We start from the raw sequence: 27,330 nt of genomic DNA, 5'->3' as shown, positions 1-27,330 counted from the left end.
GCTGATTATCATTACAGGGTTTGTAATTATGTCTATGTTTTTTGGTCATTTTGGTAATTACTTGGTCTCCTAGATTAGAGAGATTTGCTGCTCGATGAGGGGGGGGGCTGCGTTGTTACATGCAAAATTAGGACTTGATGTCAATTTCAGCTCAAAACATGACATGTAAAAGGAAACCTTGGATGCAGAATAGATCATGAACATCATCGCTTTTTTTAGATGCATAATTGTCTGTTGTCTTAAATGTCAGTGCCAAAGACAAATTTCCATTTTATGCAAATCTAATGAACAATGAAGTAATCTGAATCATTGGGATGAAATGTTTTCTCTTCCTTCTCTTCTTTGTTGTTGAACGCTGTAGTATATTGTGTGTGTTGCGTTTAGATGTCCATGGACAGCAGAAAGAGGCCAGCGGGTTTCTCCAACTCTGGGAACCTGGTTTACTGGTCCTCCTCGTTTCCGCGGCAACCAGCCAGGGTCCTGATCGTGGAGGCGCTGCCACCCTGGTGGTCCCAAACCTGCGCGGTGCTCTGTGACGCTCTGGAGAACTTCCTGTCCCTGGCCTGTAGTCTGGATGGACCCTGTCGGATACCGCTGCTCAGCCTGTACGCTGTCAGCAGGCAGCAGGAATGTCTACTGCCCCTTGTGGTGAGATGAAGTGTTCTTATTGCGTTTTCTTGTTCCTCCTCTCGCACCCCTCTCCCTCTTTGATGCTTTCTGTCACCCACGTTATTCCTTGTTCTTCTGTCCCTCTCTATTTGTAGCAGGTTGGTGGTAACCTGGCGCGGCTGCGTTCCTGTGTCGAGGAGCTGAGGACTATTCCAGGTGAAGGTTGTGTCAGAGGAGCAGCCAGAGGAGGCGAGCTGCTGCGTCAGGCAGTGCTTGACAGTCTGCAGCAGTTTAAACAGTACATCAGACACACCAACACTGGCAGCCAGGCCAGCAACAATATATCTGTGGAGGTGAGCAGAGATACACCCTCTATATGCACAACAAGAAAACTATTTATTTTCTATAATCACACATTGTTGGTAAGTCATTTTATGTCTGAAAGCTGTACTTCATCACTTCAGTGTACCGCTTTAACTCTGACCATGAACCCATGACCTCATACAGGCAAAGCATGCGCTCTACCACTGAGCTACATCCCCTCACTTTCCATTAAAAAACAAGCTTGACTCTGTTGCAGACGACATTTTGACCGCCATAGAAAACTCTGGTCTCATATCAAACCAGAATATCTGCAGATTAATTCCATGCCCGATATGTTATGATCCACTAAAGTTAGGCACGATCAAACTGAATAATCTCCCTTTATGTTCTTCACCACGATCTGTAAGGAAGCAGGGAGGGGCAGTTAGGCAAATCCTCTCTCTAGACCTCCTCTTTTGTAGTTAGTCACAGGGGATTCAAATCCTTCAACAATGAGGCAAAGTGATCAACTTCTGAATCCTTGATGCTGGGGATTGAACCCAGTCCTTCATACATGCAAAGCATGTGCTCTTCTACTGAGCTACATCCCCTCTTATTCTATCATTAGTTTTACCAATTTATTAAAACATCCGTTATGAAGGAGGATCTCCTCAGCTGCAGAATAGCACCGACTGAATAGACCCCTTTGGTAGTCAAGCTTTTTACTTAATGCTAATGTAGGGAAAATGCTCCACTTATATCTGTTAAATGAGGTCTCTTCAGGCCCAATTCAGGGTATTTAGCTGCAAAAACATATTGAATTTGAAATCTTATTTGCATTTTTAAAAGCTTGAAATACTTCTCTGTGGACGGTCCACTTTAGTGACTGAGAACTCCACACGTCTTATATCAGACAGTCCACTTAAAAGCAGCTCATGTACATTTCAAATGCAGCAAATGGGCTCTATTCATCTGCTGCGGAGCCATCTGTCCAGGAGGAGTTGTAGAAATGACATCAGTAAAGCTTCAGTAGTTTTGTGCCTCCTGCTAGAATATCTCCTGTCAGCTTTCACGTTTTAGTTTTCCTGTAAATCGACTATTTAAACTCACAAAATGTAATTTTCTGCCACTAGGGGTCTCAATCAAAACAATAACAACAATAATAACATAGGTCTAATCATTTTCAGACATTTTAATGAGTGAAATAAATGTTACATATTATACCACTTTTGTTTTTTGAGTTGCTCCCAGTGTTGAACAGTCTATGTTAAAACTGTGACCTTGTGTCTAATTTGCTTCCACTCGTTTCGTACATGGCTTTATTACAATTCCAGCAGATGGAATTATTTATATCAATAAAAGGTCAAAGCTGTCACTTGGATGCAGCACATTTAATAGAACTATTCATTATGTTATGTGAATCAAGGCCAGCTTTGAACATGTTCCAGGCTCAGAGAGACACAAGTACAACATATTACATCTCAGAACATGAGAAGAATGTTAGCTGTCATTACTGAAAACTATTTAAACGTTGGACGTATGGAGAGCCAATTCAGAAATGAGCCAGTTGCTGTCTTTCTTGTTAAATTAGAACATGTCCTCTGGATACAAGGCTCTGGGTTGTTGACAAGGATTTCTCAAATCCAACCAGCTTTATTAGGAAGCTCTGGACAGATGATTACACTAAGAGCCACTGTTTCCTACAGTGTGCAGATATGAATAGCACCATTAGGAGACAGAGGGAACACTAAGCAGAGACATGGCTCTGTGTGCGTGTGTGTGTGCGTGTGTGTGTGTGTGTGTTTCTAGCATTATTCATGTAGTTCTGTGTCCTGCAGCAGTTTCTACTTTTGGCCAAACTGCAGGAAGCAGAGAGCAGCCCATCAATAATCCCTTTATAATCACCATTTACCGCTGCTGTTAATGTGATTCAGTGGGGTGCTCAACATCAGCCTAACATTAGTTTATCTGTTTCCCCCCATTAGGCATGCAAATGCTACAGGAAACTTAATTGCATCTCTTTCCATCGTCAGACATAGTGAGTGCTTATTTTAACTGAGTGTCTTACTGCCTGTCTTAGAATTAGTACAAAACATTTTACATTGGTTTAGTTCATCGTGGTGCCATGACGCGTGAGATAATGATAGCTCAGTTCATAGGAAACATTACAATTACAGATCATAGAGCAAGATGGCAGTTAAAGATGCTTTTTTTTCTCTCATGAAAACGTAGTTTCTCAGTAAGTGTAAATGTAGAGTTGAGTCATTATAACTTATGGTACGCCTCTTTTCAGTTAGGGTGGAAGTTTGCTTTACTGGGACGAGCACAGCGGTTCTTACATCATGTGTTTAATTTAGGAACAGAAATGTGCTGTATGTCATGTCGCTACAACAGAAACACAACAGTCAGACCTAAAGAATGCTTTGCTGCGGCTTGTTCTTTTGAAGTTATAACAACTTGAAACACTAAGTTAATCTCTCATAAGGCCGGCTGTAACGATTGAGAAGTGGGCCTTTGGGAAAGAGTTGTGGCTCAATAATAGTCAAATTAAAATCATTTGAGGGTTTTTATTGTTGTTATGAAGGAGCAACAGTGTTTTTGTTCTCCTCTTCCATCTGATGGGAGACATTTGCACAAACACTTACAAGGAAAAAGTGTAAGAGCTGTTGAACGACCACAATGATGGAAAAAGCTTAATGTCACAGAGAAAAGGGGAGACGACACCATTAGAGAAACTTTTCTATAGGATTCTATAGGATTTTCTATTTCTTTTTGCTATATTCACAGGTTACGGTGGTGACCAGCCAGCCAGGGCGGGGTGTTGTCTGCCAGTTGGAGAAGGGGCTGAAAGATGCCGACCTGGTGTCACTGAAGCGGCTCCTGGTGGTGCAGATCTATAGTGCGGCTGACTGGGGCCAAGACAACCACTCACCTAAAGCCACGCACACTGACACTGAAGGTAGGAAACACAAACTGACACACTCTATTTCCTTTACTCCCCCTCACTTCACAGATACGTTCCCCCTGCGCTTTCTTAATCATCTTCAGGGGAGTCGTGGAGCGTTGGCCCATTTATTACACGGCATGTTTTACAGTTTACTGTCACAGATCTACAGTCAACACTCGAGACACATGTCGCAATTTATAGAAGTCGTCTACAATCCAAACATTTCCCAATCCTCTCAGAAAGACTTAATTTCATAATGATATGTCATTCTTTGTAATTACGTGAAGGTTCGAGCGGTGCGGTCTGAATAAGTAGAGAGTGCAGTGAGGATTGGATAGAAACGAAGGGGAGGGAAAAGAGCCGACAGAGAGAAATAGAAAGTGAGAGAAACACACAGAGGGAGGAGGGAGGAGAGCAAAAATGAGAGCAAGTCTAAGAGAGAGGGGTGAACACAAGCTGTCTTTCTTCTAAAACATATTTATGCACCATCTGAAATATTCATTCCATGGTGATAAACACTGAACTGACTGCAACTTTGTTTTCTCAGAAGTGTTTGAGATGCTGAACGAGGATATTAATGATGATGTGAGGTTTAACTCACCTGACACAATCATGTCAGTTATGTAATCCCGCCTCGTTTGTTGTCATCGCCCCCTCTTAGTTCTTTCATCATATCTGAAGTGAAGCGTTATAGATTCGCTCCACTTCTCCTCATTGAACTATAAAATAAATCTGCTATTTACAGTAAACGGGGTGCAGATTGTGAATTACACACATCAGAATCATAGAGACATCAAAGACCACCATGTACCTGAGGTTCGTAGTGTTGTCAAGTGCTTTACCAGTTCTCACTCCCAACTCGTCACATACGTACGGCCGCTGGGTCAGGACCCGGTGACGTCGTGTGTGGCGTGCATTAAGGACGTTACGTTACTACTCGGTTAGTTTTAGGCAGCAGAACTACTTGAAAAGTCGATGGGTGTGCGTCTAAATAAGAATGTTGCGTTACATAACTTAAAATAAGTCAACGATGAGTTTTGGTTTCGCTCGGGACAGGAGCAGCAGTCTGCTGATGGAGTCGCTCACTACAGGGAGGTTGTGTTTCAACATCAGTGTGTTCAGTCTGACTGTATGTATGGAAGTCAGGACGTTTCCCTGCAGTAGCTCTTTGTATGTATCGTCTTCATCGTATGAGTGATGCTTATTCCTGTCTCTCTCCAGTGTCTAAAAAAAGAAGCAATTACATTGAACAGAAGAAATGTTTGTAATGGACACTCGGAGACATTGTTGTGTAGTTACCACAGTTTGATGAAAGTGAGGCGGCCGACACCCTTTCAGCTGCTGCACGGCCCCCGGGACGAGATTACTGCGTTCCTCCACAGTGTCTCCAAGTGTTATAGCCCTGGGTGAGAAACATAATAGTCTCCAGCTCTTTGATGCTACAGCCCACACTCTCTTCATTAAGTCAACAACAGTGGTGCTACCAGACCACTGATGTCCCACATCAAGCTGCTTCATTGGAAATGCTTCTTTCCCCAGTGGAGAAAACATTACGGCTGCAAACCACAACATCTTCATACACGTTGCTATTGTTTGTACAAGCATGTAGGCGGCTTCGGGTGCTCTGTAGTCAGTTCCATAAAGATGATGGATGTTTTTGTACTTGCTGTGTAACTGAAGTGTCAGTTTAAATATGCATCTTCTGGGCTTTCTGTCACCATCAGTTTCCTCAGAAATACAAAATGTTTTAACTCACACACAAACTACGATGGAGAGCTCAGACCGATGGTCCTGTCACCATTGGTTGGAAAAATCATTCTCATGCTTTCGGTGTGTTCATGATGTTTAAGTCGTAATGTGGAAACAACATGGATGCTGCTTATTATTGACTGTTTCTGGTATTTGCGTGACAACAAAGTGCAAAGGAAACCGATCATGTGAGGCTTGATGTACTCTGTATGGTATTTCAGTCTGTGACATTACTCACAGTAAAGCCACAAACATGTTGGATGATGTTCTGTGAGAACATAGGAAGGAGAATGGGGTCAGCGCTGCATTCAAGAGCTCCAATTGACCTCAGAGTTCATCTGGCTGAAAACTGAAGCAGGCTTTAATCACAGATAAGAAGTTTAACTGTCTGGCCTGTGTGAGTTCTACTCAGACTTTCTGGATGCTCGCAAAGGTCATGAATTGTGTTTAAAAGTAGTTTTGTTTCTGCTACCTATCACCCTCCACCCTAAACAATAGTTCAGACACGTGTAGTTGAGGTGTAACTCAGATGCAGAGCGTCATTTATGACGCTGAGGAGCTCAACCTGAGTAATAAACTATGGCGTTCTGAACGTCTGAATGACTAATTCTTCAGTTTATTCTCTCAATTGTTAAAGCACTGTGTAACTAATATGCCAAATCTAATACGCAAAAATTTAAGAAGCAATATTTATTCTGGGAATTCTCTGGAATCCCGGCATGTTGTGGGATCCTAATAGTCTCCATGTGTGTCAGATGCTGGGCGGGAATGTGCTGGGAGACAGAGATTGTTGCAAATACGTCTCACTTAACACCACACTATTTATTTTGGCTTCTGTGTGTGTGTCACTCCATGGAGGGCAGGGTATCATAGGAAGTGGGTGGAGTGTGCATTTTTCTTTTTGTACCAAAGTGAGACTCGGAGCTGAAGTCATAACTAATTGTTTTACTCTCATCGTCTTTCACTTATCTCATGGTAAGAAAACATGGCCACAACTCGTGTCTCGTATAAAGAAGGGTTACATAACTCTCTGTGTGTGTGTGTGTGTGTGTGTGTGTGTGTGTGTGTGTGTGTGTGTGTGTGTGTGTGTGTGTGTGTGTGTGTGTGTGTGTGTGTGTGTGGCTGAGATGCAGCATATTTGACAGTGACTGTGAGGCCTGTTGTGTGTGTATGAACTTGTTTGTCTGTCTTCGTGAGGACCAATGTTACACCTGGAGATTGAGGACGTAGCAGGACAGTGTGGACATTTTGGGTGTTCCTCACTTCTGCTTGGGTTGAGACTTGGTTTTAGGGTGAAGGTTAGAATCAAAGTTTCCTCATATGAACTCCATATATCCGGAGAATCTGTCTGGAGTTTCCCTTTCACACATGTAGCACTCAGCAGGAGATAGTTTGTGATAGAAGCGTTCTACTCTGTCTGGTGTAGACGAGGAGTGGCGCCTGAGTAGAGCGTGCAGGAGGCACAACATGATGCGGATTACACCGCGGCCACATAGCCGTTTCTTAATTTGGTCATGCACAACTGAGTCTCTCGCCGTCCTGTGAATTTGTCTGACGAATGATTCAGACATTTTCGTTCTCACATACAGCTCCGGGTAATGTCTAGATAATTTCAGGGTTGCAGTGCATGTGTGAAAGGAGCTTATGCATGTAGTTGTGATGGTTGAGGATCGGGGCGAGGAAATGCTTTATGTCAACAGGGGTGCTCAGGAGTATAAAAGCACAAACGTGTGTGTGAGTGTCTTAAGGGCCGACGCCTTGATAAGCTTCCTGTTTATGTTGAAATCCAGCCAGTGTATCCTTAAATCCCCGGCCTGTTCTGTACGCACCAGGGACGTAGAGAAATGGATCACAGAGCGAGAGGAACACAGTGAGACAGAGACGGGGAGGATTATGGCAGCGGTGGTTTTGGTTTCCCTTCTCACAGTTGAACAGCCAAGTTGTTGACTGATGAAGATTCAACAAGTTGTCCCACACTGGTTGCACTGGTTCCTTAGGGATCGACAGCGAAAACAACTCAGTGTAGGGCTGCAACAATTATGTTCATAATCGATTCATCTGCAGATTTATTAGATATTTTCTAGATGAATCGATTAATCTATAAAATGCAAATAAAATGTTGTTTCTCAAAGTCCATACTGATGTCTGTAAATGTCTTGTTTAGTCAGTCCAAAATATATTCAGTTTAATATATCTTTTAATCTTTATATTTGAGAGGCTGAAAACAAAAAAGTGTTCATGAAAAATGACTCCCCTGTCAATCGATCTGTCAATCAACTAATTGTTGCAGCTCTAGTTTTTTGATGACACATTTGCAAGTTTGACATATTATGCTTAAACATTGGTACTATATTAGATCTAAGAGCTGTTGCATCTCATACTTCTGCATTTCCTGTCTGTTTGTCTCCACTTTCTGCAGAAACTAGTAGTTGTAACTGCATTCTTCCACATGGAAGACACGTAGGATACTGGGTCATAAAAGCCAGACAGATAATAACTGTTGCAGACAGAACGTAAGGTCTATAAGTGATAGCTTATTCTTTCATTGGGCATTCCTCAGGGATGTGGCTCCTCCACAGCAGACACTGCAGAAGAGTTTTTCTTTTCTCATTCCCCATGGTGAAATTGGGGTCAGAGTTTGGTCTAAGTAGAGGAAATGATGCAATTCAGCATTTTAAAAGTAAAGTCAGGCTGGCCAAAAGAGGATGTTAGGATGATCAAGGTTGTGACTTGTTTTTCAGAGTTAGCACACAAGTCTCTGTTGACCCGTTTCTGCGTGTTCTGTTGATTAAATTAATTAAATGAAGTTACTTCACAGCTGTTGGCTTTACAGCCGTCGTTTCCTGCAGCGGTCAGACCTCAATGACGAGAGGCGGTGCTAGAGGTGAAGTCAGAAGAGAGAGGGGCGAAGGGAACAGCGCCTGTCTTTTCACAGAGAGAAGCATTGTGTTGAATCAGAGGGAGAGGAAGATACAAACAGATGCTGATGAAGGGTGGAATACAAAAGCAGAGGATCAGAGCGACAGAGAGGAAGATCAGGCAGGAACAGGGACAGACAGGTGTTGATAACAGTATCAGGAGGTGGGCAGATGGCCTCTGGCCCATTGCCTGATAGAGGACAAGGAGATGGGATGGGTGCCAGACATTGTGTGTGTGTGTGTGTGTGTGTGTGTGTGTGTGTGTGTGTGTGTGTGTGTGTGTGTGTGTCTCCTCAGTGAAATATTGCCCAATCTGTGCTATAACTTTGCTCCAGCAGAGTCTGTCCCCAAACCTGCCAGGATGTCACCACCGAAACTAGTCTCCATCAGATCTGAACAGTTCCAAAGTGGCCGAGAGGATTGAGGGGTAAAGGTGACACTGAAACTTTTGTTTGGTAATTATTCCAAGTAGTTCTGTGGTTCTTCAGTGAAGTGAACAAACCTGCCACTGCAGTATGTGCTAACAGTGACACTCAGAGATTAAACTGAGGCAGATATTCATTTTATTCTGCACAAAGGAAGTTCCTGTTCAGTGTCATTTTGTAAACAAGCATCTCATTGCCATGCAGCTTCTGGATATCAGGCATCACACAGGCACACCATGTACGACATTCACTAAAACACACATCAGACAAACGTTATATTTCCTCATCATGAGTTCCAAGAAGAAGCGTGTGTTTTGGGAGTAAGACGCGAAGTTTTCAGCACAAAAGGACACGCACTGTGACAGACAGACATGTACACAAACACTGTGTGGAGCAGCTACAGTGATTACTCTCTCTGTCTCTGTCTGAGAGTTGTCGTGTCTTTTCAAAGGAGCAGGCAAAACTCTGAACTCCTCTTTAAGTGCCATCATGCAAAGTCACAGAGACACGTTTTGAAGTATTTCTTTTCACATCAAGAGTGCTTATTTGGTTTGCACTGTATTACATTTCTTATCTTAATATCAAATGGAGATGCTGGGGATTGAACCCAGGACCTCATACATGCAAAGCATGCGCTCTACCACTGAGCTACATCCCCTATATTTATCACTAATATATATATATATATTTGTATATAGCCTCATAAAAGCACAACAGCAGAATAGTTTGTAAAATTCCTTATACATCCAGCACCTTTATAGTGCAGTAGTAGTGCAGTAAGCATATAAGAAAAGTTTGGACTTATATGGTGTCTGCTTGTACAGTTAACACAACATCCGTCACACAATGAGTCAGCAGAAACCGGCTGTGAACTCCTGTAAGGGAATGTGACACGATTCCTCCAGAAAATAGCATCATTTGGTATTTTATTAATGATACTGGCTCAGGCAATGATTAAGAACAGCTCATGTTCAGCTGATGTAACACTCCTGTTCTCAACAGAGACTTATGAGCATGGTGCAGCTCAGTCAGTGTAATGTTCTCTGTTCAGCATGTTATTAGCCAAATGTAAACAGTTGGAGATGCTGGGGATTGAACCCAGGACCTCATACATGCGAAGCATGCGCTCTACCACTGAGCTACATCCCCTCCATACACCTGTTCATATGTTTCTATCTTTTTAAAGTGATAAACTATAACAGTGTCAGGAAACCACAGAGGAGGTGTGGGGCTAAAACATGGATCACAGTGGGAGTTTATCACACATCAGGGGATGTTGCTCCCGTTAAAAGCAATATTATATTTCCTGCAGCCTGTTCAAAGCTCTCTTGTGGGCCACATATCTGTTGAATTTCATTTATTTTCCACATAGTATTTAAATCTTGTGTATTTGTGTGTTTCGAGCCCTTTTTTCTCTTCTCTTATAATAAGGTATTATGAAAATCCATATGACGCATGCTTCTAAAAACTCCCCGTAAATCCCTTTCAGTCCGACGCCTAAACTGTTTCCTCATCATCATGTTTTGACAAATATTCATTCAAACAGTTTTAGTCTTTTTCACGTCACTTCTCAGCTTTGTCAAAGCTTTCATTTCATTCAGATACCGAGTTCGCAAATGCTTCTCAAAGTGACAACGCAGTCATTCCATCCACGTATATTTAATCCCCAAATCCAGGTTTCAAGTGACAGCCGTTATTCTTTTCTAACAGCGCTCGTGGAGGTTGTGTATTATACTGTCATTGATCCATCCACCCATCTGTCTCACATCAATAACCTCCTTCATTGCTTCTCTGCTTTAGCTCTGAGCTCTGAGGTAAACAATATTTCCTCAACACACACCAACACAAACACAGGCTCCTCAGACAATGTGCTCCTCAGACAATGTGCTCCTGCAGGAGGTGTACAGCTTTACTACAGTCAGCAGGGGAATGTACTGAACCCAGGACCCCTTTATGTTCCCACTGAACCTCATTCCTTTTTCTTATTCAGCACGCAATAACATTTATAACGCAAATTACTGTTATTGAGCTCTACCGCTGAGCTACATCCTCTCTTTTATCATGTAATAAGTTTTCAATTTAAACTGGTCGATGTCTGTCCCCTAAGTCACCCTGATTTCCAATCATTTAAACAATAAGTGGCTTTTTAATTGAGAACATTTAGAGATAGATCTTGAAAAGAACCGGCATCTCATTATTATTATTATTATTATTATTATTATTAGTATTATTATTATTATTATTATTATCATTATCATTATTGTTGTTGTTGTTATTATTATGTTATTATTATTATTATTTACGTTTGGATTCTGACCTTTGATCGGTTTTCAAAAGTAATGTGTACAGTATATATATAGATGGATATATTTTAATTTAAACTCAAAACATTTATCATCACATTGCATCATCAGCAACCACAGCAAAAGGCTATTTACAGTAGTCTTAGTATGGAATCAGATATGGAGTTGCTTAAAAATGAATAAACTATTCTTATTTTTTATATGATTACCAGAGAAGCCCTAATTATTGCAATTTGACAAAATCACACGTGAAGGAATTGTTTCCCCTTGCACATGTTTAGTGAGGGTGACTGACTATTGTTCAAAATGACTGTAAATCCATATTTAAAAGCAAAAATAAGAATATTATAAATGCATGTGTTTGAAATGAAAACAATTATTCATAAAAGCACATTACTGGGGTAAAAAGGAGCTAATCTTCAGGGCTATTTTGTGTTTTGCCTGAGACGTTTGAGCTAAAGGTAGAAGCCGTCTAAAAGCGGACTCATATCTCGGACAAAAAGCTTTTTCAAACTGACACCCAATCAGCGTTTCTTGGATCGGTCTCTCAATAGAGAAGGATTACAGCCCATTATATCTTCGGATAATCCTCTCTCTCTCTCTCTTCTTTTCTTTCTCTCTCTCTCTCCTCTCACACTGCCCACAGCACTAGCTCAGCGTTCCCCCTCCAGATTCTTTTCTCTTCCTATCTGTCTGTCCAGTTTGTTTGGAGAGATAAGTAGCTTTTACAAGGGACAGATGACAGTCGTGGTTAATTCTAAGATAATAGAGGGAGTGTGTGTGTTGGCATGTAATTGAGCAGGCAAGTGTTTTTTTGAGCGATTGTAAGCTCTTGTGTGTCCTTCAGTACAAGTGTGTGTGTGTGTGTGTGTGTGTGTGTGTGTGTGTGTGTGTGTGTGTGTGTGTGTGTGTGCTGTATCATTTCCACTCTTCTTTCAATCATTCTCTGCTTCACAGGATCCATCTTGCTCCATCAAAGTGCAACAGAGAGATGAGAAGACGTTTCCTCTTCCCCTTCTCTTTTCTCTCCAGCTACTTAATTACTTTCCCGCCCCCCCCTTCTCCTCTTTGCGACGTCTCTTTTTAGGAGGAGAAATTCTTCGCTGTGTTTTTGTCTCCAAGGCTCTCTCCTCCCTCGTACTTCTTCTGTGAAGTTTCCTCTCTGCTTTTATCTTGTTCTCACTTTATCTCCCTTGTATTACCGTAGATGTATGATGTATTAACCTACATGTATTGTACTAAACCAGTTGTGTGTGTGTGTGTTGCTTTAGAAATGGGTCTGCTTAGATTAAAACTAAACTCCATTCAGTAAAATGCTACTTTCATACCAGTCTGCAGCTGTGAAACGTGTTTAGGAAGCCAAAATATTTTTAAAAATGCACTTTACGCTTGAAATTAACAGCCTGTTAGTTCAGCATGTTAATGTCACAAAGATAAAAAATGACGAAACAATACGGAGACACCGAGGGGAGCCTGTTTCCAGTCTATACACACACAGATCACAATGTATACATGTCGTCAGGCTGGTGGGTGTTCTGCATTGTGTAATCACGTTAACTGTCACACTGCCTGCAGTACTGGGCCTCTTTATCTTTGTGACTGCCACCTTGAATATGAAATGCTCTTTTTGTTCAGGAGTGTTTTGCTTCTCCTTATTTGCCTCCTGCGGAACACTTAAGCCGTTTCCACACCCCACACAGTTGCACTTGGATCAGCACATCCCATAAATCCATTTTGAGTCACAGGAATAATGACTCTGAAAATGTGTGTCCCTTGAGAGGAGGATTATAATCCACTGGCCTATAGCCAAGATTTCTAAAAGGGTAAAACAAGTCTTCATCCTGAGGGCTCAGAATGAGCCTTATTTCTTGTATTACATTACAATAATAATGTGCATCTTCATCGATCCCCAGAGGAAACTTCTCCACTCAGTTTCCCTCCATTAGTAAAGCCTTGCAGAGCAAGAACCTTTGCAGAGGGAATTCTTACAACTGTGGTTGTATTAACTAAAGCCTTAAAAAGAAAGAATATTCTATATAATATAGAGGATATTATTGATGATACGTGTGACCTGATCATTACATCATACAGTGTAAACTCAACTCCTGTGGGATGTTAATAAACACCATTCCTACATTTTTGTGTAATTAGTTCTGTGTAAAAAAAACAACTATCCAGACTTTTCCTTGTCAGCTACGATTACAACCGCACACCTGGAGTCGTTATCCTCGGGGTCGCTCTCCTCTTTCCTTCAGTTTATTTTCCACCGCAGTCAGCTAGTTCAGTTTAGTGTGTGGTGGATAAAAGTGCACAGAGGTGCACGGGAGGAAACCCCACCCAAACCTGCTGACATACGCACACACACACACACACACACCCAACCACAGCTACTGCAAAACGTTCACGCAGACAGGAAGCACACTTACATTATTTGGCCATAAATTCTAATAATAATATAATATAATAAGAATGTAGCAGGAATTAGGATAAAATGTGTGATTTCTCTAAAGTTATTATTTACTTTCACATGAAAATGCATGAATTATAGGAGAGTATGTTATTCCTCTTCCCACACACACACACACACACACACACACACACACACACACACACACACACACACACGGTGCCAAGGTCAGGCTGTTGGCACCTCCGTGTGACGTTCGCAGAGCAGCAGGTGGTCGTACAGATGGAGACTGGCATCACTCTTCACACCAGGATATGGAACCTAATCTATTAGTCCCACACTGAGAGATGGCTGCTTGCTCCGCACAAACAATATTCTTTATCTAACTCCTCCTAAAAACTGAATCTATCTCCATATGAATCTTTTACTGTTTAACTGCTTTCAGCCCAACTTTCCAAAAGGTCACGACAAATCTTAAAGAGATTCATAACGGAAAACTTAAAAGGCGGTATCAAGCAGCTGATACATTAAAGGGTGGAGTCTTCCTGTCGTGGTTTGAAGATACATACTTTGCAGCCCAAAGGAGCCGTTTCACTTAACCCTTTCTGTCTCTCAGAACAGCAGATGTTTGGTTGAAGATAGAGCGAGAGAGAGTGAGCTCAAACATCCTGAGAGGCAAGAAATCTGGTGATCTAAACAGTTTCCTCTTCTGTGTTTATGACTTAAAAACAGGTTTAAAAAAAAAAGTTTTGCCAGGTGAAAAAACTTAAGTCAAGTATTTGTTGTTGTAATACTCATTTCATCCACAAGAGGCTGAAGTGCACCACGACCCCCATGTTCAAAGCTTTTATGTTTGAATTTTGAATTTCTCCATGTACTCTAAACACAAAGTGCATATTCTGTGTGTTAGCAAGTTCTGTAATATTTGTCTTGTCTTTCTTTAGTCCAATTTAGAACATGTGGTAACGGTGCACTTTAGCCTCTTGTGGCCACAATTGGTATTACAACAACAAACAAAAACTCCCTTTTGTCACTTGTACTCAAACACAGGATAGAAAAACTATTCAGATCGGACTTAGAACATGTATCACCATCTTCAGTAGAGAGCAGAGAAATAAATAAAAAAGGAAGGGAGTGATCCACAGCGATTAAACACCCACAGAGAGTTATTACTCTTCTTTACTTCATTCTCCTCCTCTCTCTTCATCAGACCAACGAACCGACAGACCGATCTTGCCGTTCACACAGACACACCGCTGTGTTTAATTAGTACACATACATTAATGTTTAATGTTTTCACTTCTGGGCTTTTACTTCTGAAAAATACAAAATGGCAGCATTGTCTTATCGTCACAAAACAGCAATTAAAGTCTCAATTTATAATTTGTTTCATCTGCCTGAGGTTTGTTTGTGTCTTAACGAGCACCGGAATGAGTAAACTCTTGTTATCTATACAACATGAGTTAATCTCCCGTCTCTGCCTTCCAAATATCACTCTCTGAATCACATCTGCAATGAGACACTTTCTCTTCTCACTCTTTGCTCGTTTCACACTAATTTACCAGCTCTTGCTTCCTCCTCCGTTTTCATCCCAGTTCCTCTTTTCTACCATCTCTCCATTTCTCTAAGAGGACAAAATCCCTGCTCCTTGTGCGTGTCTGTCTCTCTTCCGGTCTTCTTTATCTGTATTTGAGCATAAACAGATCGACTGTGTCTCTCTCATCTTGGCTTTCAAGCCACTTAAGGCAAACAAGGTAATTCTTCTTCTCCTTTGAGAGGTTTGTTATTTGCTTTCCTCTCTCATCTCTCCGTCCTCTTTTACACTGAAGGTCTGCTCTGTTGCCATCATTTTTCCTCCTTGTCTGCTTTCTTTTCTTCTTTCAGAAATGCTTGGGAGTCACTATGACAGTGAGCTTTTGTTAATTCAATCCCAGCTATATTTATAAAAAAAATTCAATACAACCATTGATAAACTATTTTCATACTCAATACGTCATCTGTCTTTGCGGCTCTCCTCTCTTGCCTCCATGAAGACTGTCTGCAGGGCTCCTCTCATCCTCTGTCTTCTTCAAAGCGCTTCAAAGAAGTCATCCCGCTGCCATCCTCTGAGTCTACGTGTCCATCTCTCCCATCTAACCCTCTCCTATTCCCACATTCTGCTTGAAACCAGGCAGTTGATCTCCTGCCATCCCTTTGCTTCTCTCCGTCTGCTGGTCGAGCTCACTCTAACAGGATTTATTCATTTAGCATCCACTTCCATATGAACAGAATCAAAACACCACCTCACAAGAGTGTGGCACCGTATCTGTCTAATGAGCCGTCATAAAAGGGTTTCCTCGCTCTTGACCTTCTCTAAAGTATTTGTCACCATATCTCTTTTCTCCTCTCTTCTCTTCTTCTTCGTCCTCAGTGATGAGCCAGATTACAGAGCTGTTGTCGCCCCCTCGTCCTCGTGTCCTTTGCAAGTGTCCATCTGCTTTAATTGTCCCCATGACCGTACGCATAGTTTTATCACAAGCGACTGCAAGGCAATTAGGTCACACAGCCGCTGGTGTGTCGAGTGAGTTTCAGTGAGTGTTTCAGACCAGATGATCAATGTCCTATTTGTCACAGTCTCAAACTACATCAATGAGCTAGTCATCATTAATGCTCGCACACACTCTGACAGACAAGGACAGAGAGTGTGCCGTCAATGTCGGTCTGTCGCTGTAATTATGGATGACAGAGGGAAATTCCACAGACAGACATTCATCAACGCTTCCTTCATGTTTATGTACACATTTAAAGTTTGTGTCGGGAGATGCTTATTCCTCAGCCCCATTGCTAATTGACACTTTGATGGCAAGTATGTTACGATTTGGTACAGGTGAGGACCCAAATGCAGTAACAGACGATGATATAACAAAAAGCGAGCCTTTAATAAAACAAAGCTGAATCCAAAGTACAAAAATCCAAAGTAACAAAAACCAATCAGAGGTAGGCACGAGAGGTAGGCACGAGAGGTAGGCACGAGGTAGGCACGAGGTAGGCACGAGGTAGGCACGAGGTAGGCACGAGGTAGGCACGAGGTAGGCACGAGGTAGGCACGAGGTAGGCACGAGGTAGGCACGAGGTAACATCACTGACGAACAGACAAGGAGCAATGAAACAGACAGGGATATATATACACAGAAACTAATGAGGGGAACGAGACACGGCTGGGGGAGAAAGACACAAGACCAGGGAGAATGGACACAGGAGGAACAAATCAACAATCACAGGAGGAGGGAAAAAACACAAGGACAAGAAGTAAAACAAGACATGACACAAGAGGGAGTGAAACAGGAAACAGAAAACCAAGATCATGACAAAGTAGGATATGTTTTACATAATAAGCGTGAATTAAGAGTGATTTTCTAAAAGTCTATAACGCATAACATTAAAGTTCTGTCTGCATGCAATCATGATAGTAATACAAGGATACAACACTTACAGGTCCCATTCTGACAAACAAATACTTTTTATACTTTGAGTACATTTGTCTGATAATGTTCTTTAAGTGACAATATGATGGTTAAAAGCTTCCATGAAGTTTCCCTTCATTACACGGCACAGTGTCCATTATCTGCACCTGGTAAAGCGGATCCATATCTGACTGTTGTTGTAGACGAGTGCTCTGCTTCGTCTTCTGGTAATACATCAGCTCACTCCGTCACTAATTTCCCCACAAAAGCTTCTGTTGTATTGCTCCATGGTCATGAGGAGGACAATGCACTCTTCCTAATGCACAGAGTAAAAGGAGCCATTACTGGGCGTGGGCCAGGGGCGGACAGGGAGAGGTGGGGGTCGGGAAAAGAAATGTCACAGAGATGGTGAATATGAAGAAGAGAGAGAGGAGTAGTTATCTCCCCAGATTTTATTACCAACATGCGAAGCAAAAATAATATCTGGTCATGATTCCCTGAGGTCTTTGGAGATCACCTTTCCAAAGACATCCACGACTGACGACAAGTACATTGATGAAAATCACCTGAACACAATTTTTAATTCAGATATATCCTTACAGATATGTTCCCCACAGGCGACTTTCAAATTAAAAGTGACTTGAACATTGGCAAAGGTGAGAAAAATAGCCCAACCGTTGCTGAAAACACTAATCAGTCTTTTATTTAACAAAAAAAAACAATGTCATCTAATCAATTGTGTTTTAAGGTTATTTGCGTTTGTTTGTGTGTGTGTGTGTGTGTGTGTGTGTGTGTGTGTGTGTGTGTGTGTGTGTGTGTGTGTGTGTGTGTGTGTGTGAATCACAAATGTGTTTGCCCTTTCCAAATAGTATTGATTGAGCAGCCACCCAGCACCACTAAGGTGTCAGCTAAAGCTATAATGTTCAAATGGTTGTATGTCCTTCCGTGTGCATCACTCAACATATGGAATCATAAACGAGTCATCTGGGCAGGAAACGCTCTCAGATCGTTAGACAGGTGGAGACAGAGAAGAGATGCTAATGTGAAGTCGTCAGCCGTCCTTTAAAGGATGTGTGTTTCCAGGGATGTGATGAGTCAGCAACAGGAGCTAATTTCCTGCCATTAAGATCCAAACTGGATGAAGGCATCATGCTTTTATTTTGGCGTTGTCCAGCTGTTGCATCCTTTTGGCAGCAGGCTGGTTACCTGACAAGAAAATCCTTTTACTGATATCTCCTCTCAGTATTATTCAGTGTTTTATAAGATGATCAAAATACATTATTGAACACTGTTGTGTTGCTGGGCAAAGTGTATATATTCAATACTCCTGTGGTGAAGAGGTTTCTAGTGCAGCTTGTGGTTAAAGAGGATATACCCCCCCCCCCCCCCCCCACACACACACACACACACACACACACTCTTAAACCTGCGATGGTATGCTAATGTGTTTTTTATGTGTAAATTAATCTCCATTTATATTTCAGTCAAACGTGAGTCGTGAGTACTTATGAATCTACAACACATACACACACACTTAATGAGCTCCAGCTGACACCCTGCATCCTTACCTCAGCACACGTCCTCTCGCGTACACACACACACACACACACGCACACACAGAGGACATGCTAATGAGACTTGTAGGTCAGAGGGACGGGTCACTTGGTCTGACTCAGGCGTTTAATAGTTTCTTAATCTCTTATTATACCAGAGAACGGAAAGACAGATATAGACCATGAGGGGGGAGACGAATGATCACACAGGATTGATTTTATTATTTTAAATCTTGCAGACAGTTATCACACACTTAATGAACTCAGCAAAGATTGAGAAGGAGACATCTGCGGGAGGATTTAGCAGAGTAAACACATTCCTCGTGGAGTCAGATAAGCCTGCTGGAGAGACGCAGACAGCATCGCAACACTTCTGCTACTTGCTGTCTCACTGAGCTCGTCGAGGTTAACTACTCTCACCCATATCTCCCTCTGTCAGGAACGCACTGCTCTGTGGACATGCACACATAAGATGGACTGTCTTCAGTTATTTATACTGCTGCTGTGAGAAGCAACACACCTCATTTTCTCAGTGTGTCTACTCTCACACACTAACACACACAGATACACACTGTGGTCTAATTAAAAGCATTTCATCCCTCACCCACCCACCCACCCATCTCTTCCTATCTCAGCCTTTCTCCTGCTTCCTCCTGCTCTCTCTCTCTCTCTCTCTCTCTCAGCGTAATTGATGCTTTCTTCCTTTCTTTTCTCTACACCAACTTCAATATTTCTCCCTCTCCACTATCCCTCTCTCTCTACATTCCCACTCCCCAGAGAGACATTATTGGAGGGAATGGTGATTGATTTATTTCAACCCGCTTCCCTCTGTCTCTGTTGTTCTGTCAAGGATGTTTCTCTTATCTCTGCATTACAAGAACACATCACTTGTTCGACTGTGCTGACTCTGCTCTGACTGTACATGTCCTTGTAAGACCCCTTCCCTCTTTTCTATCGGTTTTGTGTTAATAGGAATTGATCCGGTCTCCTCCCTCCTCTTTCTTCCTTCTTTACTCTCTTTGTCTTCACTCAGTGAGGCTGGTATACAGCAGGGTCTTTTTCTTTTTTACTGTTGATCCCAAGTATCAGAGAATTCCCACCAGTTCTTTAATCCCTAATACTGTAAGAGCAAGAGCTATGTGGCATGTGTCAGAACTCAAAGCCAAGTATCTTGACTTAACAGTATGCTTTTTTGACACGTAAAAGGAGAACTTGTAAAGCAGATGTGCCATTAGTACAAGCTTTGTTACCCTCTTAGTCTTCTCTCTTCCTTCCCTCCTCCCCTCATCAGCAAAAGCCTCACAAACACGACTCTCTCCCCCCGGTGGAGGACTTATTTCTGGATAAAGCACTTTCGGAAACTTTGGCCCAGAACTAAAAATAGCGTGCATACTTTAGCATCCTCTGACAGATGAAAGAAGCAATGGCATATTTTATTCTAGGAATTTAAAGTTTATAATTTTCATTCTAAAAGTTCCTGGCAGAGAGAGTTTAAATACTTTGTCTATTCTTCATCCATCTTCTCGTTCTCCTCCTCTATCTGTAGCCTCCTGATCCTCTCCATTAGTTATCTCCTGATGGCTCATTAACTATTAAACACCAGATAGAGGGGAGAGGAGAAGAGGGGCTTTGTGTAAGGTGTGTGTCTAGTTTGCAATAATAAATGGACATTAGGGGATGACAGCAGAGCGTCTACAGGGTCTCTCTTCTGTAAGTGGAAATCAGCGTGCAAAGAGAAGAGAGCGGTGCTGCTGCTTTCTGTCCTGTGGCGTGATGTGTAAAGTACGCACAGAAAATGAGAGGAGACAGATTTACATTCACAAATGAAGCCCTACTTCTTCCCCTTAGGAAATCAGTGCCAGGCCTTCTCATCCAGTCGAGCTTAAGAAGGTTTTTGGATGATCCAGAGACAGTAAAGCCCTCAGATGACACTAAGGTCTAAGAGGCTTCAGCATCTGTCCGGTCACAGAGGCCAGACTGGGAATTTACTTTATTGGATTTTGCTTCCACCTAGTGGTCATAGATGGAGGTGGTTGATTTGTCCCTGTGATGTACTTCAGCAACTGATGTCTGTGTGAAACATGACTTTAGAAAACAACATGCGGTGTTAAAACAACAAGTTTAATTTTGACTTCTTTATTATCACATGAAGTTGTTGGCAATGAACATTTTGGGTGATAAATATGTAGACAGTATAACAAAAGGATTACATGCATTAAATATATATATACAGAGTAAAACAGTGCGTCACCCACGGTGTAAACAGTGGAATGAATATGGCTGATTAGAGTTCAGGTTCCTGTATTATGCATGCAGAGCCATCGTTATGTGTCCATATGTCCTCTTCCTGCTGTGACAAGTCAAACTGTCTAACAGAGTCCAACTTCATCCAAACATTGATGCTTCTGTGTCCTTCAGACTCTCTGATGTTGGGGACGGAGGTCGACCTGCAGCGGGTGGAAAACAGCGTGTTCGCCATGGAGACGGTGTTGAAGGCGTGGCTTCAAGAGCAGGGAGGAGACAGAGAGCACCTCCACCTCCTGCTGCCCAGCCCCCCGCACGATCCCACTCCAGGTGCAGTTCCTGCACGCAGACTGATCGTAGAGAAACAGATGGCATGTCACAATAATACATGATTTATTTTAATCAGCTTTATTATGACATGTGCCATCTGTGTAGTGTGTGTGAAGTGTGACATGCAGGAGCGTCTGATAAGCCCCGCTCTCATCCCCCTGAACCCCAACCTGGGAGTGATGACCGAGAGCATCCGGGACTTCCTGCCTGTCACTAAGGGATCAGCCAATCAGAGCCAACCGCCACGGAGACTGAAAGTAATCAAGTAAGAGACGGGGCTGCAGCGACGGGAGGGCTTACTAAAGACAGGTGCATTAAAAAGTCAGTCTGTCGCTTTCAACTCAGATCTATTGAGCTTCACTTAGAAGCAGTAACACAATGCTAGTGCTGAAATATGCATCTCCTTTTCACACAACCAGCTGAAAGAGATTCAAGTCACAGGCTGCTAAGAGTTCAGAAGTGTGTTGCAAAGAAAGTAACATGAATGAAAAAATAGAAATATGACCTTTTACATCATTTGAAATTGGAGATTAGCTGTTCTAGAAGAGACTGTGCTCAAAAATGTTACGCTACATGACAACCATTTTTAACATATGGACACACCTGATACTGTGTTTTGTACTACTGACCCCAAAATATGTATAGTTTAGTTTTATTTATCTATTTGTATTTATATATGTATTTAACTTTTGTCTATCTTTCTTACCACTAACTTATTATTTATTTTTGATGTTTCTTTGTCTTTTCCTTGTTAATTCTTTAACTATTTTTGTCATTTAGAATTTATTTATATCGATTCTGTTTGATTTCTAAACGGCGTAACACTGTCATTGGGATGGGACTCATGTCGGAGGTATATTGTGTCTGTGATTTATTGAGTTTTACATGACTTTAAATACCAATGAAAAGACATACTTAAAGTTTTATTTCAGATATGAAGTCTGTCTTTACTATCTGTCACATCCACGCTTCGTTATTGGAGAGAGGGAGCGATGAAGCGTGTGTGTGTGTGTGTGTGTGTGTGTGTGTGTGTGTGTGTGTGTGTGTGTGTGTGTGTGTGTGTGTGTGTGCGCCATCAGCCATGTCTGTAATGTGTCCAGTAAAACCGTGCCCGTCTATGAATGGCTCCATTCTCACAGCAGGGAGTAGTGGAATATTTGATTATTAGTGAAACTCTGCAGTCACATCAGAGTCGGCTTTGTTCTGCTCTGACGCTGGAAAACACTCAGAACAACTGGAGTTGGGCAGAACCTTTGCTCCGAGCTTAAACACGAGTCAAGAAGTTTCCTTAACTAGTTTGTGAGGAAATGTTTTTATTCTCATATAGTAGGAACACTGGGACATGCTCACAGTGGTAAACAATATATACAGTGTCCGTAGTGTCAGGATGCTCAAAAATCTAACAAAAGTTAAGAAAGCAAAGAAGTCCCAAAAGACCAACGTTTCTGTCTGACAGCATTTGCTGCAATGAGTTCAGCATTAAGTAAAAGAAGCATCAGAATAACCTGCGTGTGACGCTCTCCTCCTCTCTTTTAGGACGTCTGATTGGCCAAGAGGGGAAATGCACCACGCTGCTTCCTCATTCTTAATTAGGATCCAACAGGTGATCTGAATAAACTCCAATTAGCTCAGGGGGGTTGTGACGTTCAGCTCAAATGAATGGAGGAAAGGGAAAAAACAACAAGTACCAAAGAATGAGAGCCTGCCACAATAGGTAGTGTGCAAACACGTAACAAAACTGTGTGACGTATGCGTGCGACACCATGTTGGTTGATATACAAATCGACAATGGCGTCTAAAGCGAACAACAACAGCAATACAACTCCGACTTCTTCAAAGTATTGTGACTCTCTGGAGTCCTCTGCAAAGCCAAGATTCAGAGGAAAAAGTCCAAATTTGAACTACCTTGTGCTACAAACGTCGTGGGAAACCAACGCACAAATGAAGGCATACAAGAGCTTAGATGCTTATAATGTCTTTGTTTCTGGCTGGGTTGGTAGTCTTCTTACCAAACCCAGTGAAAGATGACAGGGTGCTCGTCCATGCCCGTGTAAATCACTCTCAAGAGCTCGAGATACACCGCTCAAGCCGTGGTTTGTGAGTGAGAAGAGAGGCGATGTTATCCTCGCACACTGTGATTGTATGGCTTGGATTAAGCGAAGCATGTTCTCACATTGGTGCTTTGCTTTTCGCAAGTGAAGTAGGCTCAAGAATAAGCCAAACAAAAACATGCACAGAAGAAAAGATGCAAATGGCTGCCATCACATGTAAAGAAAGTGCCTTATTTACCAGTCAGCGATATGGAGAAGTAAGGTCTTACAGTGTTCGGGTATATCATAAGCACAAATGTTTAACGTAAACATTGAAAACATAGCTTTAGCACGAGCTCTTACCAGATATAAAGTGGACGCCACACACGGGTGAATTGTGCTTTTTCTTCTGTTAAATCCTCACGAGTTATGTTGCTAAACCAGCTGACGGCGTTCGGTAGACAGCACTTCATCCCTCTTTTGTGGATCGTTGTTTTTGATGATTTTAGGAAATCTAAAGCGTTATGACCACAATTATACACTGCGCACACGGTTGGCATTTTCTTTCAATCTTAGACGTTTAAATACAAAGAAAATTACGAAGCGTTGCAGCAACTCACACGTGAACGGCCGCAGTCTTGGTTGTGTATATCATCCAACATGGCTGATTTACGGGTTGGGACGTAAGCGTGACGTCACATGCACACGATCTATACTGACACGGTTTCAAATAGATAAACAACTCATGTACTACTGGCTGATCAGTGGGAGACAACTGGCTTATACATGTTTTGGTATAAATAGTTCTAAAGTTGAAATCATTCCCTATAAAATACACACACACAAACAGGCGAGTGCTGCTTGTGCACACACTGATGATAGAAAGCGAACATTAAGGCCGAACCAAGGTGAACTGTTTCTTCCTCTTCCCTAATTTGCATTCATTTTACATCTGCAGGAGCTGCACTAGGTGTGTGTGTGTGTGTGTGTGTGTGTATACCGGTCAGTCCGAATGTTATTGTGCTCTGCGTGTGTGCTTTACATACTGAGGAGTCATGATTTACAGCAGTGACATTTAAATGAAGCTGGAGGACGACGGTCACACTGCTAACTAAATCATCCAGGCAGGGATGATGTCATTCTGTGTCTCTCTGCTCATGATGTGTGTGTGTGTGGATGTGTGTGTGTGTGTGTGTGTGTGTGGATGTGTGTGTGTGTGTGTGTGTGTGTGTGTGTGTGTGTGTGTGTGTGTGTGTGTGTGTGTGTGTGTGTGTGTTAGAGAAGTTAGATGACGTCTGCTTTGACATTAAAGGTTTTACGCTACACTTCCTTTGATTGGAGACAGAAAAGGAAAGTGTGTGTCCTTCATTTTACGTCCGCATGCTAACCAAGGTTGTGTGTGTTTTAGGACACTGCGAGCAGACGGAGTGTGTGAGAGTGTGTTGTACGGCCTGCCGCTGGTGATCCGCCCCACCACCTGCTGGCAGCTGGACTGGGATGAAATGGAGAGCAACCACAACTTGTTCCACGCTCTCTGCCACACGCTCAGGGTGCTCACTGTTTGTTACCCTTTTCTGTGCATATTACACATTTTAGACTCAACCAGATCTTTGCCTTTTCATCTTATTCATTCAAAGCATTAGCTTTAATACAATGCTAGCACAGAACAGGTTGTAATGGATTTGGAGGAATATTTTGTGTAATATCTTTACCAATGCAGGGATGAAGGAGAAACGTTCACTGTTTGTCCAATGAGGTCATTGATTTCTTTAAGAATATCTTTCCAGAACATGTGAATATATACACATTCCAGTAAACATGTGTGCCTTGTGTAATCTTGCTCTTATTACAAAACGTTCATGTTATTGCGTATGTCTGTAGTCTATGATTGATCTTAAATCGTAGTTTATTTGCTGTATTAGTGGTGAAACAGCAGATATGTTGAGCCACCACTCTTTATCTTCCATTTCAATAGTCCTCTGAGCACAATACAAATGCATATCAGTGTTTGATGAGATTTTTTCCTTCTTCCAGAGTCGGGACCTGTTCCTGCTGCTGCAGGTGGAGCCCGCACAGAGGTCTGCAGCTGGAGGCTCAGGTCCGTCCGTCCGTGTGTGTGTGTGTGTGTGTGTGTAAGAGAGATGTTGTGAATTTATCAGTCCTCATGAGTGCACTCATATGCCCCGTGTGTGTGTGTACAACACAGGTGTGTATTCTCACTACGTCCTGCAGCCATCCCCGTCTCTCTCCTTCCTCCTGAAGCCTGTCGTCTGCAGAGAGTTGCTGCTGCCCTGCTCCCTGCCTGTCTCCACTCAGCAGCCTTCACCTGACGCCATGCACACTGTTCAGGTTAGTTCACCTTTGTTCCTTCTAAACAAATGACAGAAGTAGACAGACGTATCCAGAACCCAAAAGAAATAGAAAGATTTGAATCAGCGATGTGTTCACGGATACCAGGAGTTGATAACATGGCTGATGAAAGAACTGTTCCTGCTCTGTGGACGGGATGTAAAGCATGTCATCACAATGCAAGCTGGAAACTATTACAGAAAGTCATAGAGATAGATGTTCACATTTATACAGTTATGAAGACAAATTCATGTAAACTTATACAAATACTTTATATATCAGAATAACTAATAAAACAATTAATTTGATAGAAAACACTATCATATCTCCACAAATCTATATTATTGTTAACCAACTTTCTTGGACATTTAAAGCTTTCATCGAGGTTCTTTGAATAAAGCTTTGAATGTCTGTCGACATATTGGAATAAAGGGATTCATCAGATTAAACAATTAAATGCACTTTTCTTTAATGAATATAGCTTGTCAGTGCGTGCCTCCATCTGTGTGCAGCAAGCAGGGGAGCAATGAAATACGTTGTTTTTGAACGTTACACATTTTCAAAGTCCACAAAGTTCAGACATTCAAAGGAGGTTTGTTGTGTGTCAGGGTTGTCTCACTCAGCTGGATGAGGAGTGTGTGTTCAACCCTCTCTCTGTGAGCAGTAACCTGTACCAGCACCTGAGGAGCAGAGGTCTGCTCTCACAGCCTCGATACCCGTACAGGTCAGACAGGTGATGAAAATATGATGCAAATACATCTGTGTAGCCCTTGTGATCATTTTAGACCAGTGGGATTATCTGGATGTAATGGATGTCGAGGTCAATGATGACATGATGATGATTGTTGATACCAGGCTGCAGAAAGGAGAAGCCCACAGGGACCAGTGTCAACCACTAGAGGGCCCTAAAGCCTCAGCCAGCAGACAGCGGCAGGTAAACACAGCAGCTTCATGGCAAAGGTCATGATGTGCAGATGAGGGAAGTTCATAATATGAGTCAACAGCAATTTGACGACCTTATTAAGGTTGTGTGCAGGGTGCTTATCAATCCATGGACGGACTTTAACAAACAAGCATAGAGAGCATAAATTGCCAGGTGTAAAAAGCTAACGCTATAAATATAACTTCACATGATGATGTTCGGAAGTCTCATTTAGACACTTGTCGGCAACTGCCTTTTCAAGACATGTTAAAGCTTCAAAATTCACTTTATTTACTGATGTGTTTCAAAGTCAAAGAACAAAACATGAAAATCTCTTAAGCGCGTGTTTACCACAGACCTTATCACAGGCATCGTGCCAAAACCCATAAAGAAAGGGTTCAGAAGTGCATAATTCTGACTCACTTCAGGGTTTCAGGACTCATTCCTGCAGCACTCTATTATTCCAAAGATACCAATATATATTTAGTTGTTTGAATATCATTCAAAGCAGCATTGATCAAATGTTTTTCAAAACTTTACCTTGAAACATAAAGGCTGCGTGTCGTCTCCACTCAGCCACAAAATCAGGGTCGCCAGCTGGGAATGAACAGCAGGGTCCGAGCCACTGTGGCTCCCCTGCCCTCGACCTCCTCCTCCTCCTCCCTGGGACTTCCTCCTGCTAAGGCCTCTCGTCCGGCTCTGAAGCTCCTCAGCAGCAGCAATGGAAGCCGTCGGGCCCCGGCCCCTTCTCGACAGGAGGAAGACAACGGTGATGATGACTCCATAATAACACAGTGA

General features: G+C 42.2%; 1 protein-coding gene and 2 non-coding genes across 3 annotated transcripts; 1 reads left to right on the top strand and 2 right to left on the bottom strand.

Annotated features, from left to right (window-relative positions):
* The first annotated feature begins 384 nt into the window (after positions 1 to 384).
* m1ap (meiosis 1 associated protein) lies at positions 385 to 27,330 on the top strand. Its single transcript, XM_029455088.1, has 11 exons — positions 385 to 648; positions 765 to 962; positions 3,700 to 3,871; positions 21,076 to 21,231; positions 21,337 to 21,496; positions 24,670 to 24,811; positions 25,296 to 25,359; positions 25,468 to 25,610; positions 26,219 to 26,334; positions 26,466 to 26,544; positions 27,109 to 27,330. Exons 1-11 carry the CDS (start codon positions 385 to 387, stop codon positions 27,328 to 27,330), a joined length of 1,716 nt encoding a protein of 571 aa, XP_029310948.1.
* Positions 9,538 to 9,609, bottom strand: trnaa-ugc (transfer RNA alanine (anticodon UGC)). Its single transcript has one exon. It is a non-coding gene; the product is annotated as a tRNA-Ala (tRNA).
* trnaa-cgc (transfer RNA alanine (anticodon CGC)) lies at positions 10,029 to 10,100 on the bottom strand. Its single transcript has one exon. It is a non-coding gene; the product is annotated as a tRNA-Ala (tRNA).

This window comes from Cottoperca gobio, chromosome 18 (assembly GCF_900634415.1).
Source record: "Cottoperca gobio chromosome 18, fCotGob3.1, whole genome shotgun sequence".
NCBI classification, from domain to species: Eukaryota; Metazoa; Chordata; class Actinopteri; order Perciformes; family Bovichtidae; genus Cottoperca; species Cottoperca gobio.
This window is presented reverse-complemented; position numbering and strand designations above follow the sequence as displayed.